The sequence below is a fragment of the Sminthopsis crassicaudata genome, chromosome 2, assembly GCF_048593235.1.
Source record: "Sminthopsis crassicaudata isolate SCR6 chromosome 2, ASM4859323v1, whole genome shotgun sequence".
NCBI classification, from domain to species: domain Eukaryota; kingdom Metazoa; phylum Chordata; class Mammalia; order Dasyuromorphia; family Dasyuridae; genus Sminthopsis; species Sminthopsis crassicaudata.
The window spans coordinates 205568312-205588991 of record NC_133618.1 but is presented as its reverse complement, the minus strand read 5'-3'; the positions used below and the strand labels follow the sequence as shown (position 1 = coordinate 205588991).

General features: G+C 36.0%; 2 protein-coding genes and 1 long non-coding RNA gene across 6 annotated transcripts in view; 2 read left to right on the top strand and 1 right to left on the bottom strand.

Moving 5' to 3' along the window:
- Positions 1–9962, top strand: part of LOC141555323 (uncharacterized) — a 28934-nt gene extending 18972 nt beyond the window's left edge. Inside the window, exon 3 of the long non-coding RNA XR_012486157.1 lies at positions 9676–9962. This is a non-coding gene — a long non-coding RNA (uncharacterized LOC141555323). The remainder of the gene's footprint in view (positions 1–9675) is intronic.
- A 3860-nt stretch (positions 9963–13822) lies between these two features.
- LOC141552708 (uncharacterized) lies at positions 13823–16716 on the bottom strand. The gene is made up of 3 exons (XM_074284733.1): positions 16603–16716; positions 16250–16316; positions 13823–15756 (listed from the first exon to the last, which is right to left on the bottom strand). The coding sequence occupies exons 1-3, from the start codon at positions 16714–16716 to the stop codon at positions 15260–15262; spliced, it is 678 nt and encodes a 225-aa protein (XP_074140834.1). The 3' UTR covers positions 13823–15259.
- The window catches only part of MBOAT2 (membrane bound glycerophospholipid O-acyltransferase 2), a 159918-nt gene continuing 154593 nt past the window's right edge, over positions 15356–20680 (top strand). The window contains exon 1 of one of the 4 annotated variants that reach the window (XR_012486153.1): positions 15356–15724. Coding sequence is in view for 1 of the 4 variants with exons in the window: in XM_074288094.1 (XP_074144195.1) it covers positions 15819–15896 (78 nt within the window). In the remaining 3 variants the exon portion in view is untranslated. Of the gene's footprint in view, positions 15897–20680 lie in introns of all 4 variants that reach the window. The other 3 variants (XM_074288095.1, XR_012486152.1, XM_074288094.1) reach the window with 3 other exon arrangements.

The window sequence follows — 20680 nt, the reverse complement described above, 5'->3', positions numbered from 1 at the left end:
GAATCTGAGGCAGGGAGACTAATTAGGAAGCTATTTTACTATTCTAGGCAGAACTGATGTGATGGCTAGGTAAGTAGATCGAAGGGAACAGATTTAAGAGATATGAAGATAGAATCAAAAAGATTTGCAACTAATTGGATATGTGGAATGAATAAGAGAGAACAGTCAACAATGATTCCTAGATGGCAGATCTAGGTCACTTGAACAATGGTGATATTCTGGACAGAAACACAAAAAGTTCAGAAGAGGAATAGGTTTTGAGAAAACATAATGAATTATAGTATGAATATGTAATCCTACTCAGACTAATATCTTTAAATGGATACATTTATCAATTTTTTTTTTAAAACAAGTTCGTGGACTCCAGGTTAAAAACCCCTGGATTAGATGATCTCTAAAGTTCCTTCCAACTTTAACATTTTGTGATTTACTTGCAAAGCAATAACAGATCACTGAAAGTTTTCAATCAGGTAAATAATGTTATCCTTGTGATATAGGAATATTAGTTGGTGAGGAGGGAGAGAGAGAAGAAGACAAGATGTTTGCTCTAGATTTGAAATCCTACTCTAACACAATGTGTGACTTCCTTACTCTGACTTAGTTTCCTCAATTATAAAATAAAGATAATTTCTATGGTCCTAAACAAAAATCCTATCCATAATATAGTTCTGTATTTGATGGTCAGTTTTACATTGATTCCTTGGCACAAGTCTTAAATGTTCATATATCTTAGCTGCCTAAGATGATTAATGTCTACCAATCCCCTTCTAGAGTACTTTGAAGTCTTATAATGGCATAGAGACAAACAAAAAGCAGCTCCAATATGGAATTTAAAAATTAGTAGATTTCTAATTCTTATGAAATCTTCTGTTGGGTTAGATTGTTTGGATGTAAAAAATGTAATATAACAACAAAAACAATAATAATAATAGTGACTAGCATTTATGTGCTTTTAGGTTTGAGAAGTACTTTACACAGATTAACTTATTTGATCTTTACAATAACCCTGGGAAATAGATGCTATTATTTTCCCATTTTAAATTTGAAGAAACTGAGAGAGTTTTAGTGACTTACCCAGGTCACATAGACAGTAAACGTCTCAGGCATAATTACAAGTCAGGTCTTCCTGATTAGAATATGCTTTTATATTTATTAACTTTGTATGTTTGAAATAAATTTAAATTTATAGTTTTGACATATGTCTAAATCAGGAAGGAGCCTCATACTGCCTTTAGTCCAATTCTCCCATTTTACAGATGAGGAAACAATTCAATAAAGGTAAAGTGGCTTGGTTAAGATCACACAGGTAAAAATAAAGAAAGACTGGAATTCAATGCAGATCTTCCTAATTCCAAAACCAATACTCTGTATTTTATAGATATATATATATATATATATAAATCATGATCATGCATTTGTTATTTGCACATAAGGAAAAAATGTCTTTATATGGCAACTGAGTCATGTATAATAAGCAATTTATATATATATATACATATATATATGTACATATATATAGGCTTTATTAAAACAAAATTCTAATCAAAACAGGAAACTTTAAGGACTTGGAGATTAAAGGTAGATTAATGTCAAAGATACATGAGCTGATTCTACAACTCAATTAATTTACTCCTTTTTATATTCAAACAATCCTGTGGAGTAAAATTTTAAGTGCTCTCTTGAAGAAGTAACTAGGGACCAGAAAGTGGATATATATTTAATAAAAGGGGAAGTAGTTGTTTTATGCAATGAGAACAAGATCCTGGCTTCTATGCTAAAAGACTCTATGATTCTTTGATTGATTATAAACTGGACAGCAACCAAAAAAAGATGAATATTCATGAATTTAGAAAGAATTGTTTACAGAGACAGGAACAAGATGACATCTAATGAAAGTTTAATTTTTTCCAAATCACTAATCAAAGAATAAGCATTCTGGCCAAAATGCCACCAAGGATACATAAGCTTTCTAAACATTATAAATTGATGCTTGCATATACTTAGCTCTTATTTTAGGAATTCTTTTATTGATTATTATATCTGACATAATTTAACTGTTTTTATTACTTTTTTGATCTGTCACTGTAGGCTAGAAAGGCTTAAAAACAGAAATCAGGTCTTTACTAGGAGAAGAGAGACAGGAAACAGTTAATTAGGGTTTCTGTAGTCATGTGTCTACCCTCCCCCAATAGTGCCAAATTGTATTGTAGTGTGTGTCCCAAGTTTATGAATAGAGTAAAATATATTTATTACGTCTATATTTCTTCTATATGAATATCTGTAATGTTATTACTATTTCTTTTGCTTTATTGTTAAATAAATAGTTATGTTTAAGATTTAAAAGCATCATTACTCTGAGTAACTGGTTTTGTATAAAAGAAAGTACATCAGAATGAGCTCAAATACTAGGGTATTGAGTTGAGAAAATGTATTCTGTCTCAATAGATTTACCTTTAGGAGCCTGAGAGAATCTGAATGCAACTCTATGACGGTTGTCCTTCTCTGGAAATCTAGACCTAACAATATGATAACATGTTGGAGGAGAGATGTGTATACACCCTGTGTGAGAGGTGTGAGGTGATACTGTGCAGGTGGCCACCCCATGTACCTGTTTCACTGGAAAGACTTGTATGAACTATTGCAGTGATATGAGACGAATCTAGAAAACAATTTATATACTGACTACAGAATTGTAAAAGAAAATAACTTTGAAAGATATAAGAATTCTGGTGATTGGTCTAGTGACCAGAAAAATAATAAAGAGATGATGGATTGTAGGAACAGAATGAGATATATGATTTCAAATATTATCTATCAATGCAACATAAATTTATTTTATTTGTTTGTATTTGGATTCTATTGAGATGGGGGTGAGATAGAAGGAAGTAGAGGAGGGTAATGATAATGATTTTTTAAAAAGAAAGGAGTGTCAATGAAACTAGTACAAAAATACACAAAAGAGAGGAAAAAGAAGGTCATAAGAGACCTCAGATGATTTGGTAGTGTCAATACAATTTTGTTAAAGTTGATGTATATTTTTATTTTTATTTTTTAAAAATTTAATTATAGTTTTTATTTACCAGATATATGCATGGGTAATTTCACAGCATTGACAATTGCCAAACCTTTTGTTCCAATTTTTCCCCTCCTTCCCCTCCCAGATGGCAGGTTAACCAATACATGTTAAATATGTTAAAGTATAAATTAAATACAATATATGTATACTTGTCCAAAAAGTTGTTTTGATGTACAAAAAGAATCAGACTTTGAGATAGTATACAATTAGCTTGTGAAGGAAATAAAAAATGCAAGTGGACAAAAATACAGGGATTGGGAATTCTATGTAGTGGTTCATAGTCGTCTCCCAGAGTTCTTTTGTTGGGTATAACTGGTTCAGTTAATTACTGCTCTATTGGAACTGATTTGGTTGATCTCATTGTTGGAAAGGGCCTCATCCATCAGAATTGATCATCATATAGTATTGTTGTTGAAATATATAATGATCTCCTGGTCCTGCTCATTTCACTCAGCATCAGTTCATGTAAGTCTCTCCAGGCCTTTCTGAAATCATCCTGTTGGTCATTTCTTACAGAACAATAATATTCCATAATATTCATATACCACAATTTATTCAGCCATTCTCCAATTGATGGGCATCCACTTAGTTTCCAGTTTCTGGCCACTACAAAGAGGGCTGCCACAAACATTCTTGCACATACAGGTCCCTTTCCCTTCTTTAAGATCTCTTTGGGATATAAGCCCAGTTACAGTAACACTAATGGGTCAAATGATATGCACAGTTTGATAACTTTTTGAGCATAGTTCCAAATTGCTCTCCAGAATGGCTGGATGTATTCACAATTCCACCAACAATGTATTCCTCCAACATTCTGCATTATCTTTCTCTGTCATTCTAGCCAATCTGATAGGTGTGTAGTGGTATCTCAGAGTTGTCTTAATTTTCATTTCTCTGATTAATAATGACTTGGAGCATCTTTTCATATGGCTAGAAATAGTTCCAATTTTTTCATCTGAGAATTGTCTGTTCATATCCTTTGACCATTTATCAATTGGAGAATGACTTGATTTCTTATAAATTAGAGTCAATTCTCTATATATTTTGGAAATGAGGCCTTTATCTAAACCTTTGACTGTAAAAATGTTTTCCCAGTTTATTGTTTCCCTCCTAATTTTATCTGCATTAGTTTTGTTTGTACACAAACTTTTCAATTTGAAATAATCAAAGTTTTCTATTTTGTGATCAATAATGATTTCTAGTTCTTTGGACCTAAATTCATTCTGCTTCCACAGTTCTGAGAGGTAAACTATCCTATGTTCCTCTAATTTATTTATAACCTCATTCTTTATGCCTAGGTTATGAACCCATTTTGACCCGATTTTGATGTAAGGTGTTAAGTGTGGGTCAATGCCTAGTTTCTTCCATATCAATTTCCAATTTTCCCAGTAATTTTTGTCAAACATTGAGTTCTTATTCCAAAAGCTGGGGTCCTTGGGTTTGTCAAACACTAGATTATTAAAGTTATTGATTATTTTGTCCTTTTAACCTAATCTATTCCACTGATCAACTAGTCTATTTCTTAGCCAGTACTAAATGGTTTTGGTAACCACTGCTTTATAATAGAATTTTAGATCTGGTACAGCTAGGCCACCTTAATTAAAATTTTTTTTTTCATTAATTCCCTTGAAACTCTTGACCTTTTGTTTTTCCATAGGAACTTTGTTGTTATTTTTTCTAGGTCATTAAAATAGTTTTTTGGGAGTCTGATCGGTATAGTGCTAAATAAATAGATTAGCTTAGGTAGTATTGTCATCTTTATTATATTTGCTCGCCCTATCCAAGAGCATTTGATATTTTTCCAATTGTTTAGATCAGACTTAATTTGTGTGGAAAGTGTTTTGTAGTTTTGCTCATATAGTTTCATATAGATTTTCCCTTGGCAGATAGATTCCTAAATATTTTATATTATCGGTAATTACTTTAAATGGAATTTCTCTTTGTAACTCTAACTGTTGGATTTTGTTAGTGATATATAAGAATGCTGATGATTTATGTGGGTTTATTTTGTATCCTGCAACTTTGCTAAAGGTGTGGATTATTTCTAATAGCTTTTTAGTAGAGTCTTTGGGGTTCTCTAAGTATACCATAATATCTTGATGTATATTTTTTTAATTGAGCTATACATAATAGATTCATAGTTTTGAATGCAATTATTCTTTTTATATGGAAAGTTTGTGTTTGTTGATGATAGTCAAATGGATAATTTAACATATTTATTTTAAAACTTTTAAGCAAGACAATCAGTATCTGCTTTCTAAAGAGAAAATATTTTTTTTAAAAATCTGAATTAAAATTAACAGCATAACTGAACATGGGTCTCCTAAATTACTACTTCATTCTCATTTCTGATGTCCTCAGGCAAAAAACAAAGTAGGGACATGGTAACTAAAGCCTTTGTAGGTTAAAGTCAGTTCTCATATCCAGTATCTAGTTTCTTGGGACTTGATACTCAGCCCAGAGAGTTATAAAGAGAAAGAACAGGATCTTAAAAAGAAGAGGATGATGAAGGTCAATGCCAGTAGAAGCAAGGACACTCACATCACAGTTTTCACAGAATTTCAGTATTGAAAGGGATCTCAGAGATCATTTGAGCTAAAAACATACTTAAAAAATAATTACCTCTGTAACTCACCTGACAAATGATCAACAAATCTTTTTTTTTGAAGACCTTTAGTTAGTGGGAATCCACTGTCTCCCAGGGTAATCCATTCTATTATTGGATAATTTTAATTTTTAGGAATTTTTTTATATCAAGATTAAATTTTCCCATTTGCAGATTTCACTCATTATTCCTATTTCCATTTTCTGGAACCAAGGAAAACTAGTCTAATCTTTTTCTCATTTAACAGCTCTTCAAATAACTGAAGACAGCTATTATATTGCCTCTAATTGTTTCCTTTTACTGGTTAAAGATACCCACATCATTGTGTCACCCCCCTGCAAATGTATTAAACATTTTAAATGGTATTTTTAAAAAATTTAGTCATTAATAAATATGTTACATATCACAGGATCTATCACAGATATCTGTCTGCTAGAGACTTCTAAGGTGACCTCAAAATTTTAATGGCTACTCTTTGGATCTGTCCACTCAATGAGTTCTGCATCTAATTGCACTATCAACTAACTCATATTCCTCTACCTTATAAATAAGAATACCATGAGAGACTTTGTCAAAAATTCTGGATAAATTATACCTACAAGTTTCCTCGGATTAAATAAATCTGTCAAAAAAAGGAAGTGAAGTTGATTTGACAATTTGTATTTATAATTTTATTTTCTAGATGTTCATTGATATGAGCTGAACTCAAATTCATGTGCAGACTCTATTTTTTCCTCCTTTTAGAAACTTGGGAAGATATTTGCCTTTTTTCAATCCTATTGTGTCTCTCATTCTCTTTCAAGGATCAATTTTAAGTAGCTATTATTCTTAGTAATCACACCTTCCAATTCTTTCATTATCTGAAGTTATCTGAAGTCATCTGGACAATATAACATAAACACATCAAGGGTAAATATGATTACTATCTCTTATTTACCTTTCATATCAAGACCCTATTAGCAATTTTTATTGTCTTTTCCAGTTCAAAGACCACTTTCCTTAGCAGAGGAAAAAAATAAGTAAGAATTACTTCATTATCAGCTATCATCAATTCATCCACTTTAAACAGTCGTCCTTTCTTATTTGATTCTTCTCATTTTTTTCAGAATAATGAAAAAAACAAAAAAAACCTTAAACTCCTCCAAAAACTCTTACTTAAGTCATCCATCCTTGCTAGCTAACATCCTATATCTCTCCTTTTCATAGCTAAACTCCTTGAGAAAGCCATCTATAATTAATATTTTTACTTATTTTCCTTTTACTTTCTACTCTTTATAGACCAGCTTTCAGCTTCATTATTCAACTGAAACTGATCTTTCTAAAGTGACCAATTATGTCCTGATTGCTATATCTAATTATCTTTTCTCAAACTTTTTCCTTCTTGACTTCTCTGAAGACTTTGATACTATCAATCACCTTCCTTTCTTGAATATTTTCTCCTCTTTAGGTTTTCATGATTCTTGGTTCTTTATTGCTACTGTTTCTTCTTCTTCTTAACTGGATATTCATCCAAATAAGCCCTATTAACCATATGTATTCACTGAGTCTCTTCTTTTTCTATCACAATACATAGTTTGTCAATCTTATTAGCTCCCATAGATTCAATTATCATCTCTATGGTGATGATTCTTAGGTTTATTTCTTCAGCCTTAACCTCTCTCCTGACTTTCAGATTTATAAATCTTTCTATGGACCTTGAGAACTGGATGTCCTGTAAACTTTTTCAACTCAAAATATCAAAAACTGAATTCATTATCTTTCCTCTCAAATTTTCCCTTCTTCCTAACTTTCTTGTCATTCTTGAGGACAAATGACCTCATAGTTACATAGGCTTACAATCTAACTGTCAGTCAGCTCCTCACTCTCACCTCTGTATATCTAATTTGACTTTTGCAACATCTCTCATATATTCTTGCTTCTCTCCTCCAATACTTCCACTACTCCAGGGCAGACCATCATCTCCTCAAGCTGGACTATTGAAACAATCTTTTGATTGGTCTCCTTGCCATAACTCTCTCCCTATTCCACTCAGCTATCAAAGTGATCTTAAAGTGTAGATCCAACTAAGCAATTCTTCCTATTTAATAAACTTCAGTGGCTTCTTATTATCCACAGTATAAAATATAAAATATTGTGTTTGGCTTTTAAAATCCTTCCTAACCTGATGCCTTTCACCTTTCCAGTCCCCTTACAACTTCCTTCCTTTCGCATACTCTATGGTCTAAAGATACTGGCCTCCTTTCTCTTTCTTAAGCCATATCTTCTGATTCTGTACATTTTAAAATGGCTTTCCCCATACCTAGAACGCTTTCTTTTTAGCTCCTTGTTTTCCCAGAGATAATTTTCCTTGAATTTTTCATAATTCAACTTTGTGCAAGAACCATTGCCTGGTCCCTTTAATGATGTCTTCCCTCTGTTGATTATTTTCCATTTATCCTATATATAATTTGTTTGTATAGAGTTATTTCTGTGTTGTCACCTCATTAGATTATGAAATCCTTGAGATACAAAGAAAGATAGCCTTTCTTTGTATCCTCGGAGCTTAGCATATTACCTGGAACATAGTAGGCACTTCATAATTACTGGTTGACTTGATTTGAGTGGAAGACAGAAGCTAGAAATAGATGGAGAAAATAATATCTACTTTGAGCTGGATTCAGGCTCTGTGGATCTCAAAGTAGATAGAAAGGGAAAACATTTGGGGGGAAAGGGAGTTTGTTTGTGTTGCTCTCAACTACCCATTCTGATTTGAGAGAGAGACATAAGAGGTTGGGGAAAATTCTTTGTGGGGAAACAGCTAAAGAAAATTTTATCTCCTGTTCTTTAAATAGATGGAGAAAGATTCTATGAATCCTATCACTATTTACTGCTAGAGAGAAAGAAACACCTCAGAGCCCCAGAGCAGATCTGTGGACCTTAGACATTCTCTGGCCCAAGGGAATTGTTTATCACTGAAAAAGCCTATCAGATTCTCAGCACCTTGCCAAGGGAGGCTATTTGTCAAAAAAGTTTGTCATTTATAAAGTGACTTGTGAACAGAAAATTGGCTTTGCCCAATAGGAGAGTTTTGAGGACCAGAAGAGGAGCAGATAGCAGTGAGGTGGTTTTGCCCAATAGGGGACATGTGTTCTAGACTCTTCTCTAAAGAGATCAAAGGTATCAAGACCTATCATCCAAATTCACCATGGGTGATTGTGTGTTTTTACTCACATGGCTCCTTAAAAGATTTTTGGAAGTTTTTGCCTGCTTTTCTCTATAGACACTATGTACATTTGTAGGAAAATGACTAAGATTTGTTGGCAGACTGTAATATTGTCTTTTAATGAGTAAAGATCATATTTATTCCTGCTCTTGCCTTTTATTGAGTCCATTTTATGATCATTCCTGATTTTGTCTTATCATTATTTCATATTATCGTGACTGATTGATTTGTGAGAATGACATAGCAGTGGGGACTCAAGAGATACACTTTAGGAGTATATCTATCTACTCCCTCCTCTTACCCCCATCAGACCTATAATAGATTTACTCTTAGGATTCTTTCAAAGAATTTAATTAACAGCCATGTGATAGCTGCAACTCTGGAGACACCACCCCAACCTGGTGAAATAAGTTCCCTGAGAAAAAGTATTTACTCTTCAATGAATGGTTTCCATTCATTTATTGTCCATCATAATCAAAATACTGCAGCATAAAGGTATAGAATAAACAAAATATGTGCTCCAATTTGCTATTTTTTGTGAAATCAATACAAGTAGAAAAGACTAAATGAACTACTGAGAAGAAATGTAAGTAAGCGTAAGTTGGCAAAAAAGAAGGATTTTAGCAGATATCAATTACCATAGCCATCTTATGAGTCAGCATATTAAAGTAACATTTGTAGGTTGAAGTTTTTTTACGTACTAATTTCCATAGCCAGAATTAATAGGGGAAGTTGGGGCTTTGCCTAAGGCACTAACATGCAGATGTGTGCTTCCTTCCCTTCACATTCTAGCTCTCTTTGTGAGCCCAGAGCCTGTCATCCCATGGAGTTTCAAGACTGTGAAGTTCCTGTCCTGACATCCATCTTCCTACGAGACAAAGATACATTGTTTCTGATATGTTTCTCTGACCTGGTACCCTTCACCATGTAAGATGTCAGGGATCAACAGAGGCTTGGAAGTGAAGAAGGCATATGTAGTCCTTCCCAATAATAAAGTCACTCTTAACCAAATTTTTTTCTCTACAATTTCTGTTGTACCTTTTTGAGTCTCCCTCTGGAACCCTCCTTTATTATTTAAACTGTCCTTCATCCTATATCTCTGTTATTTCACATTACTATTTGTCTTAGAATATTCAAATGAAAACAAACAAGTTTCTGGCTTGGCATATCCCTATAACTGGGTTTTTTTTTTTTTTCTACAACTGAAATATGGCCACGAGAGGAGTGTGACATACTCCTGATTCCCCTTCTCTCTCTCTCTCTCTCTCTCTCTCTCTCTCTCTTTCTCTCTCTCTCTCTCTCTCTCTCTCTCTCTCTCTCTCTCTCTCTCTCTCTCTCTCTCTCTCTCTCTCTCTCTCCTCTCATACCTTCTACTCAGGAACTACCTCTTCTACTCTATAAATTCATTTTCTTACAATCCAGATCCTTGTTGCTGTTGTCTATGGACAGGTCCGTCACTTGCTTCCCTTCCCTACTAAAATCAGTACTTGCCTTTCACTCTTCTCTTCCACCTCAAGTCCAGCTGTCTTCAAAATCCCTAATTTCTTAGTTTTTCAACTTTCCTTATGACTTTTCAACTCCAATCACTCACATGAGTGGCCAATAAATATTTCTCACTCTCCTTTTTCTTCTTCCCATACTTTGGAACTTGGGCAAAATTCCTAATTATGCCAATTGCTGATCATTGCCCATAAAACTCATATAGGACAATGGTTCTACATTAATATGGGTAATAGACTAAGATTGGAACATTAAATTATATTTGCAATTAATAGGAATTAATATCAGTATATTATTCATCTTTAATGTTCTCATATATTTTTCTTTTTCAAAGACTTTTAACATCTAATTTTATCCTCACAACTGAAACAACCTTATTATGGACCTGTTTTACAGATGAGGACAATGAGACATAGAGATTAAGTGATTTACTCAAGATTTGTGGTAAACCCAGGATTAGAATCCAGGTCTCCTGACTTCCAAGTCAGTGCTCTTTTCACTAAACCATATGTGTATATCTATATCTTCATACATAATAAATGTCATATTTTATGATCTGACATTAGTGGTGGTTATTGTACTTTGTGCTTGAAGTGGATCAAAATGGCATCACCATGGTGTGTCTGTCTAATTAGAGCTCAGAATGCTCTACCACAGTCAAGGCACAAATGGTCCATATGAACATTTGGAAAGGAGATGTCTCCAAATTTGTACATGTGTTTCTTTTGAGCTACTTCAATTCTACTTTCTTCATAGAGTACAATGCATTCTTTGATGATGGCATGCCAAGCTGGGTGGTCCTGTTCCACTGTCTCCCATGTGTACATTCAATTCCAAAGTTCTTCAGACAGACCTTGAGAATGGCTTTGCATCACTTCTTCTGACCTCTGTGTAAGTCTTTGCTTTGTGTAGGTTCTCCAAAAGATAGAATTTTAGGCAAACATACATTTGCCATTTAAAAAAAGTAGCTAACTCATTAGAATTGTACTACCTGCAGTAGAATTTGAATGCTTGGCAGTTTAATTGGAGAGGAGACTTCAGTACCCAGAACTTTATCTTATTGGATGATTGTCAGAATCTTCCTAAGACAATTCAGGTGGAAGTCATTCAGTTCCCTGGCGTGGTGCTGGTATGTTGTCAAGGTTTCACAGGCATATAACAATGAGGTCAACACAACAGTTCTCTAGACCTTCAGTCTGTTGTCAGTGTAATATCCTTGTCTCTCCCATATTTTCCTTTGGAGCCTCCCAAACACTGAGCTAGCTCTGGCAATGCATGTATCAACTTAATCATTTTTGTGTACATCCCTACCAAAGTAAGTGAACTTATCCATTGCATTCACTATTTCTTCATTTGCTGTAACTGATGGTTCCATGTATAAATGTGGTGTTGGCTAGTGAAGAGCCAGTGTTTTTCTTGGAGTTAATTGTTAGGCCAAAATTAGCATAAGCAGCAGGGAATTTAGCCATACTTTGTTGCATCTCAGTCTCAGAGGTGCATGAGTGCATAATCATCAGTGAACCAAAAAATCATACACCAATTCTCCCTCTATTTTAGTCTTGGTTTAGATATACCTTTACTGCAATATCTGACCTTGATGCTATTTTTATCTTGTTGAAGTTGTCTGACAACACTGCTGAAAGCATCATACTAAAAGTATGGGAGCAAGTAAATAGCCTTGTTTCACTTCATGGTGATTGGGAAAGCATGAGAACATAGTTCATTATCAAGAACTGGTACAAGAGTGCTGTCATGAAAGTGATATGTGATACTGTTGAACTTTGGACAATCAAATTTTGCCATAATTTTCATTAAGCTCTCCCTCATGCTTGACAGTATCAAAGGCCTTCATCATATCATGACATTTGTAGACATTGAGAGAATAAGAAATAGAGCTGACTTCTGAGCGAGGAAAGATCTTGGTACATACTGGCTATGGATCTTTGAGACAGACATTTAACTAACTCTCTAAAACTCTAAACAACTTTCTAAGACTATAAGTTACCAAGAATTACTATCCTGTATGAGGGAGTTTTCTCACTTGGGAGTTTCCTTTACCACTGAAATCTCAGGTCCAATCCCAATCTCATCGTTAGGCAATCTTTTTAAACGTGAGAATTTCATTAATGATAGGTTCTGCCAGTGTTACACCACTCTATTCACCACTTTCATTAGAATATAGCCTAAGAGGAAATTGTTTAATATCCCTACTATCTCTTTAGAATAGAATCAAACAACAATCTAAGCCTAAAGCATGGACTCAAGTTGTATCACATCATTTAAAACTTCCAGCAATGATCAAAAGCTATATATAACTTACTTTGATACCTCAAACAAATTCCTTTCTTGCAATAGGATCACTCCTCCATGCCTTTTATTTAATTTTAAAAATTTATTCAAAGATTTACTTAAAATTTTATTTTAACTTTTTATTAAAATTTAAATCACTCCATACTTTTAAAATTTGTGCCATTCTCATAAAACTTTCCCCAAAGACTCTCTGCTTTAAATGCCTTGATGCACTGAAGGCCTTCTTCTCATTAAAAAACAATAATTTTCAGGAAAAGGCAGTATGTGGATAGAAAGATGTTTTCAGAGTCAGGAAGGAGCATGGCTATGTGACTTACAGCTGTGGACAAGACATATTATCCCTATATTATCCCTATTTCCTCACTGGAAGTTTTCCTACATGAGTGAAACAAAGAGGATCACTAGTACTGTCATTCTGTTGCCTCCCATTTTTACTACTTGACCAGCCCATAATTCTTTCTCATGAAATGTTTTTGAAAATAACTTTAATTCTACTCTTTGAATGTATGCTATTGATGGTAATATGTGGTAATTTATTCATGCCTATTATGCATCTTTCCATTACTTTTAGGTAATTTTGAGTCTTCAGAGACTGGGATGTTTCATAATATATAGACATGTAACATCACTAGGAGGAGACTGTTATATTCTTAACATATCAGACTTTGAATTGGACCATGGAACCAATATCTGACTGAAATTCCTCTCTTAAAAAAAAAAATCATTTGATCTTCAGTTGAAGAGCTTAAGTTAGAAGGAACCCATCACTTCCCATGCAAGCCTATTTTATTTTTGGACTGTTCTAATCATCAATGTTTCTGAAGATTATTCATGATAATTCAATGGCTTTTTGCAGAAGTCAAACATTTGGAGATCATTGAAAGGATTGTATAGTTTTTCAACTAGATTATCTTGATCTCCTCTTCTGCAATTCTTGAATTAAGTCATTGTCCATCTGCCAAGCTTATACAAGTAGATAAGATACAGGTATAAACCTATAAATCTCTTTTAGAAGTCTCTGTCTCTGTTTTACACACATAACACACACACACACACACATACACACACATACACACACACACACACACACATACACACACACACACACACACACATACTTTCTGTCTCTTTCCCTATCTCTCTCTCTGTCTCTTTCTATCTCTGCCTCTCTTCATATATAAGAAAATATTATGTCTAGATGGGGGCAGCCTATCAGGGCAATCCATATGGAGGCAATCCAGTTGCATGCTATAGTTTGGACACATTAATCTATTTTTTTCCTTCAGTGTCTAGGACCAGGAAAAATTTACATTATGAAACATTTTACTTGTAGTCTTGATAGTGTTCCAGACTCGGAGGCAGTGAGTACAATGTCATCTGTGGATAGGTATATTTGGAGGACTTTAACATTAAAAGAATGCTTTTAAAAAATATCTCACTTGATACCAAAACTCAGTGATACTTTTTAATATTTTCAATAGTCTTACTTTATAGGTAACCAGTGATTGAAGAGTTTTAAATGGTTGTATTTTGTTCTAACTAAGAAGAATCAAAACATGATTGACACAGTGGGAGTTTATATCTTGTGTTATGACTGTAGATATAGTGAATGAAGGTAAATTCTGCAAAGATAGAAGGGTTATGGCTTAAATTCTAACTTTAAGTATATATTTGTGGACCTTTATGTCTCCTGTTCTAAGTATTATCTTCTCCTTTAAATCAAAATCCTGCAAATGTAACTTTTATGCCTTTAGTATCCTTAAAGTCCAGGACAATCTGTCTTAACTTTCTTTTTCCATGTAAATAGTTCGTAAACAAAAATGAATAGTTTACCGACGTTGAAAGCTTTGAACACAGTTAAGTTTAACAGGAGAGTTGCAATGATAGTTTGGAGGGGGTGATGGTGGACAGATTAGGGAGGACAATTCTTTCTCAGTGTTGGGCATTTAATTCAATTGTTGGCTCCATAAAGATTAAGGTTTAATCTATCAAGGGCCGCTTCCTCGAGCCTACAAGGAATAGGTTAGCTCTAAGATCCAATCTCTCTCAACATATGAACTACCAGATAGGGGGGTGGGGTGATGGTGAGCGAAACATCTGGAAGCAACAGGAGTTGGTTTTCGACTCCGGGTTCCTGACACCTCCAGCAGAGGAGGGGAGTTTGGTGCTGAAGGTCGGGAGAAGCGTCCGTTCTTCCCCAGCCTCCTACTTACCCAAGTCCCAGACCTCCAGCACATAGGACTTGGAGTGGACAGGAACGCTCGGGATTCTACTTCTCTCACATCTCCCTTTGTGTGCCTGCCACCCCATTACCCTTTGTTATCCGTAGCCCCTCCCAGCGAAGAGGGGGGTATTGGGGACCAGACTAGGAGAATGACTTTATTTCTTGTTTTGGGGGGATTGTTGAGCAGGAAGGGCCAAGACATCTTTCACATCCCAGAGTCCTCCACCCCCTTCACGCTCCAGCTTTCGCTTGGGGAAAGAGAGCGCGACGTGTGGGGGGGGCGTGCGGAGGGGAGAGGGAGTGAATGCATCCCCACACCCAGACGCTTCCCCCCCTTATTGGTTAGCGCCCTCTGATTGGCTGATGGGGTCTGCACGTTGCGCTGGGATTGGGCAGCGGGGCTGTCCGGCGCGTGAGTGTAGCAGCTGGGGAAGGGGCGTTGGCAGACTTGGGAGGCTTTTTCGTCGGGGGGTGTCCGGAGGGGAGGAGGGCCCGAGCAGCCGGGCAGCCTGAGCCCGGTCTGACCGGGTCGGGTCGGACCGGAGGCTGTGTGGATGACCGGGGAGGTGGGGTCTGAGGCGGGGCGGAGTCCAGGAGCAGCGGCAGCGGCGGCGGTCCCGAGAGGAGGGACGTGCCTGGTCGCCGCCCCCTCCTCCTCTTCTTTCCCCCCCTCCTCCCGCGAGCTGCGAAAGGGGCCAGAGAGGCGGCAGCGGCGGCAGCGGCGGCAGCAGTAGCAGCAGTAGCAGCGGCGGCGGCCGGCAGCTTCATTGCCATCGTCGTCCTCCTCCTCCTATTCTTCCTCCGCCTGTGAGGCTTTCTCCGCCTGGGAGCGGGCTCACCTAGGGAGCGAGCGAGGGGGCAGACAGGAGGGCGGGCGGGCTGGGGAGAGGAGGCTTCGGCCATGGCTACTACCACCAGCACCACCGGCTCCACCCTGCTGCAGCCCCTCAGCAACGCGGTGCAGCTGCCCATAGACCAGGTATCCCTGTGGGGGGTCGCGCTCCCTACGACCCTCCCCCTTGCCCCGCCCCCGCCCGGCCCAGCCCTCCCGGTTCGAGGTGTGTCTGTAAAGGGAACGGAGTAGGGGCATCGGGTGGCATTTAGTCTTCGTCCTCCCTTTCCCAGTTACTTGCACAGGAATCCGGGGGTGGGGGTAGGTCCGAAGAACATTTCTCCCCCCGCCACTATTCTGTGTGCTTCTCCACCAGAGCCAGGGAGAGGGCGATAAACCTGTTATTGTGCAATCACAACGATCCCCTCTGTGCCCGTCCCTGCTCTCCAGTCTCCCCAGCCCCCATCTCCATCCGGACCCCCCCCCACGCGCACACATACCCCGCCTTGGCTCGCGGGCGGGGGCCGGGGATGGGCAAGAGTGCCCGTTCCAAGCACATTGTGGCGGCTATTTATAAGAGACGCGCATGGATAGGGGTAGGGGGCAGGGGGAGAAGGTGGGTGGTGGTGGCGGTAATGGTGATGATGGAAATGTGCCTCCCTTCTCCCTTCTTCTCTTTGGGGTCCCTGCAGGCACTCCGACTGCTTAGCCTATAGCTGCTTTCCTAGCAAGGATGTGCCCGGATCTGTGGGGGTTCCAGAATCGGGGCTTGGGGCGGGGAATCGCGCACATCTGCCTACTTCTACCAGCTGTGCAGCGCGAGCCTCTGGGCTGCCCCCACCCCCATTCCCACCCGCATGCCTTGCCTGGGTGCACCTGTAAGGGTGCATTGGAGCTTCAGGGTGAAGCCGTCAAGTGAAGGGATGAAGGGACTCAGGGACGCCGGTATGGGTGTTCCTGATACCATTGAACCTTGTAACACTTTTTAAAAATGCAATTTTCACATCCTATTGTGATATGCTAACAGGCATCACTCTTAGGAACACTCTGGGTTAGGGAGAAATAAGGCAGGAAAAATGGGAATCTGATTTCCCAGCCGAAAAATGCGTTTAAATTTCCAGTAGAGACGGAAAGAGCCTACAAAGGTACTTTGATGCATCCGTGCATGGATAAAAATTTACATGTATCCTGATTTTACCTTATGTGGAGAAGATATATTGAGGAATAGATGGTTTCAGGAAAGCATCACTAATTGTATTCAGAAGAAAAAAAAGTTTGAGTAGTTTTATTTGTGAGGAGAGACTTTGGAGGTGTTGCTAATTGCAGATATATTGTAGAATTATTCTGATTTCAAGCCCAAGGTAATTTTTAATTTTAGCTTTAATGTTATTACAAATGTTTCTTGATCTGGTAAAGCAACAGGATTTTCTTAGATAAATATTACAGGGTGTTCACAAATTGCCCTTGATCTTTAATGTGCTGCTTTCACTGATGTCAGGAGTAATTTCAATATAGTAAGGAGGGTTTATGAGATGTGACCCCTGTATTTGAAATTGCTTTTTATGAAACTCTTGATCACATAGAGAACATACGGAGCCCAGATATTAGGCAAAAAGTTAAAGCTTTTTTGAAATCTTATATTTGTTTCATTAAGTTAAAAAAGTTTTATTATTTGAAGTTCAGCATTTGCTGATTTTAAAGTTTTACCTGAACTTCAAATAAATTGTTTTAATTTAAAGTAATGGAATTAAATGCTTAGGTTGTGCCATACTTTTTTAATTAATAAAAAAATTAAATTGAAGTCCCCCAAAATACTATAACTTGTGTAGAACATCAGTAATGTTTAACATTCTTATACATTGAAATGTGTTTCCTAATATTAATTTTGTGTTGCAGGAAGATGTTTCTCACTGCTCTTGACCACCTTGGGTAGTAAAAAAATAAATGAATATGGGTAAAGAACAAATCAGAATGCAATCCAATGAAAATTACTTTTTCTTTTAAAATAGTTTCTAAATTATGTTCCATGTTTCCAAATGGTGGGTTATGACTTCAGTGTCTCAGATTCTTGACTTTACTAAGTTGCTACTTATATCCACAAACATGATGTGTGTATCATGTATCAAGGATTTCTATCATATCTGGAGAGTAGCTGGTTATTCTTATTTTCTTGATCACAACTACAGAAAACTTCTATGTTCACCTGTTGTTATGCCAGTGATTGAGAAAACATTCTTTCCCTTTACCTAATTTAATATTTGTACATGACTTTTAAACTTTTATTCTATTAGTTGTTTTAACGGACTTTTTTTTAACAAAGGGGAAAAATAGGCTTTAAAAAAATTCTTGACCAACTGTAGGTGATCTTTAAGCCCTGTGAGGTTTGCCTTTTCCCTAAAACTTTTGCCTTGATAGTTTAAAATTGTTTGTCTTTATTCTAGATTTATTAATCATGAATTTTTCAATTAACTATTGAGGGAGAACACAGGGTAATCATTTCATAAGATCTTTTTTTTTTATAGTGGTATGAATAAGTGTTTCTTTGAACAGTAACTTAACCTTAACCTAAACATTAGCCAAGGGTTTAAAAAAAAAAAATCAAGCAGCTTTTAAAATAATTGACCTTTCAGTCTTGTAAAAATGTTAATTTTAACATTGGAAAATAAAATTAATCATTATTTGAAGGTCACACACACCCATATATATATATATATATATATATATATATATACATATATATATATATATATATATATATATATACTGTATATATGCACACAAGTATGTATTTACATATAGATTTTACTTGAAAAAGGAGCCTTTTAGAAGGGAAAAAAAAAAAGAATTTTTAGGAGCCTTTAACAGGGGAACAAAGAATTTTTTATCACAGTGAAAACTGTGAGTTGGTTTTAACCAGATTGGTGTGAATCAGGATAGGATAAACTGGGAAATGAAAGGTGTTAAAATATTACCTGTTAGCATGTGTTAATTTTGTGTCAATTAATTTTACTATGCAAACTTAGGAAATTATAAAATACGTTGAAACAAATATATTGAATACAAAAAACAAAAGCTCTTGAGGGGAAGAAAAATAATTTCATGGCATTAATGAAAAAGATAGAATGAATTAGATAGTGATATAAAAAATAAGGGAGGTTACAGAATGTAGGTTTAAAAATTTTAGCACAAAAGAGTTGAAAGTAGATGTTTGATTTAAAAATGAAAATGATGAAGTTGACAAGTCTTGCCTGGATTGATATTTGAATTTTATCAGTATGATAATTTGTTTTAGTGATATAATTCCTTTGTTTTAGTGATGTAATTCCATCTTTGAACTATTCCTGCCTATACATCCTTTAAATTCACTAGACAGGGCATTTGCACAGTTTATTTCACCAATTTATTCTTACCAAGTAGAAAATACCAAGGATGTAAGATAATGGATAGAATCTTGGCACTAGAACCCCACCTCCCAGATGGGGGATCTTGGGCCAGTCACTTAAGTGGGCTGTGTGATACTGGGCCAGTCACTTAAGTGTTCTAGACAGCTCTGTAATAATGTAAATTACTGAGAAGGTGTGGACCTGCCTTGGGGGAGGTATTTTGTATATCTGAGAGTTCCCTGTATGAAAGTCCTGGCACTTTCTCTGCTTTCAACAATAAGATCTTATTTAGGTGAATCATTTGTCCTGCAATATCTAAGAAAAGCAACTGCCATGTTTTTTTTTAGTGGCTATAAAGTTCATATTAAAAATATGCAAATAAAGTACATGAAGCTTAAAACATGTAAAGAATTCAACATCCTTATTGCTTTCTCCAGACCTTGTACTGTGAATTTATTTCCAAAACTATCTGTAGTGAGTAGTCATTGATAAAAAGGTTCAAAAAATAAAGTTTTAAAGATAAATTTGAAAGAGAAGTAGTTCTTTAAAAAGACACAGGATGAATATGCATTTTAGAAGAGAATCAACATATCTTTGAGCAACAATATGAGTATTTTAAAGGAAATAAAAGGATAAAATGAATATAAAAGTGAGATAAGTTTAAGAAAATTTGTATTCCCAGATCAGCCTATTTTTCAGTGTTTTTAACAACCAAATTTTTAGAGGTTGGTAAATTGCTTGTAAATGTATCTATTCTTATTTATTTGAAGAATTTCTGAGGGGTCATTTTTTTGTGCTTTTGTTTTTCAGCCTTTTCCTTTAGATATCATTGATATTTTAGTAGTATCACAATTGATAGTGTGTGGTTTGGTATTTAGTGTATGGCTAACCCCTTGTGTTTGTGTATTTGAACAGGTAGTTTGACCAAGGGAGATAATACTTAAATGGAAAGAAAAGAACTCCTTAAATTTTTTACTTTATGTTGATTCCACTCCCTTCTGTAATTTTTTAAAAACCTATTCTCACTTTTATTAAAAAAAAAAATAATAATAAGCTACTAGAGGCAGCTAGCTTGTACCGTGGATAGAGCATCAATCTTGAAGTCAGGAGGGGAGGACCTGAGTTCAAATTTGATCTTAAACACTAAACACATCCTAGCTGTGTAACCTTGGGCAAGTCACTTAACGCCAACTGTTTCAGCAAAAAAATAAAAATAAAAATAAAATGAAAACTAAGCTACACTTCTTAATTGCTTTTATTTTTGGTTATATGCATCTTTTAGAATTTTCTGAGTTTCTAAGGTTCAGTCTATACTAAAAATGTATCTGTTCTCTCCACAGGTGGATATAGCATTTTCTTGCATATAACCTTTGGAATTGTCTTGAGTCCATATTTCTTCTGAAAATTTTCTTTTCATATCCTTTACCCATTTATCATTGGGAATGGCCCTCATTTTTGCAAATTTGTCTCAGTTCCTTATATATTTGAGAAATGAGACCTTTATCAAAGAAACTCAAATTTCTTACTAAAAAAATTTCTTACTTTCCT

Coding starts and splice junctions, on each gene's coding strand:
- LOC141552708 (XM_074284733.1), bottom strand. CDS start 16,716: ATGGTATCAGGAACACCCATACCGGCGTCCCTGAGTCCCTTCATCCCT. Junction 16,317..16,602: donor CACCCAGGCAAGGCATGCGG/GTGGGAATGGGG, acceptor TCTTATAAATAG/CCGCCACAATGTGCTTGGAA. Junction 15,757..16,249: donor CGCCCGCGAGCCAAGGCGGG/GTATGTGTGCGC, acceptor CTCGCTCCCTAG/GTGAGCCCGCTCCCAGGCGG.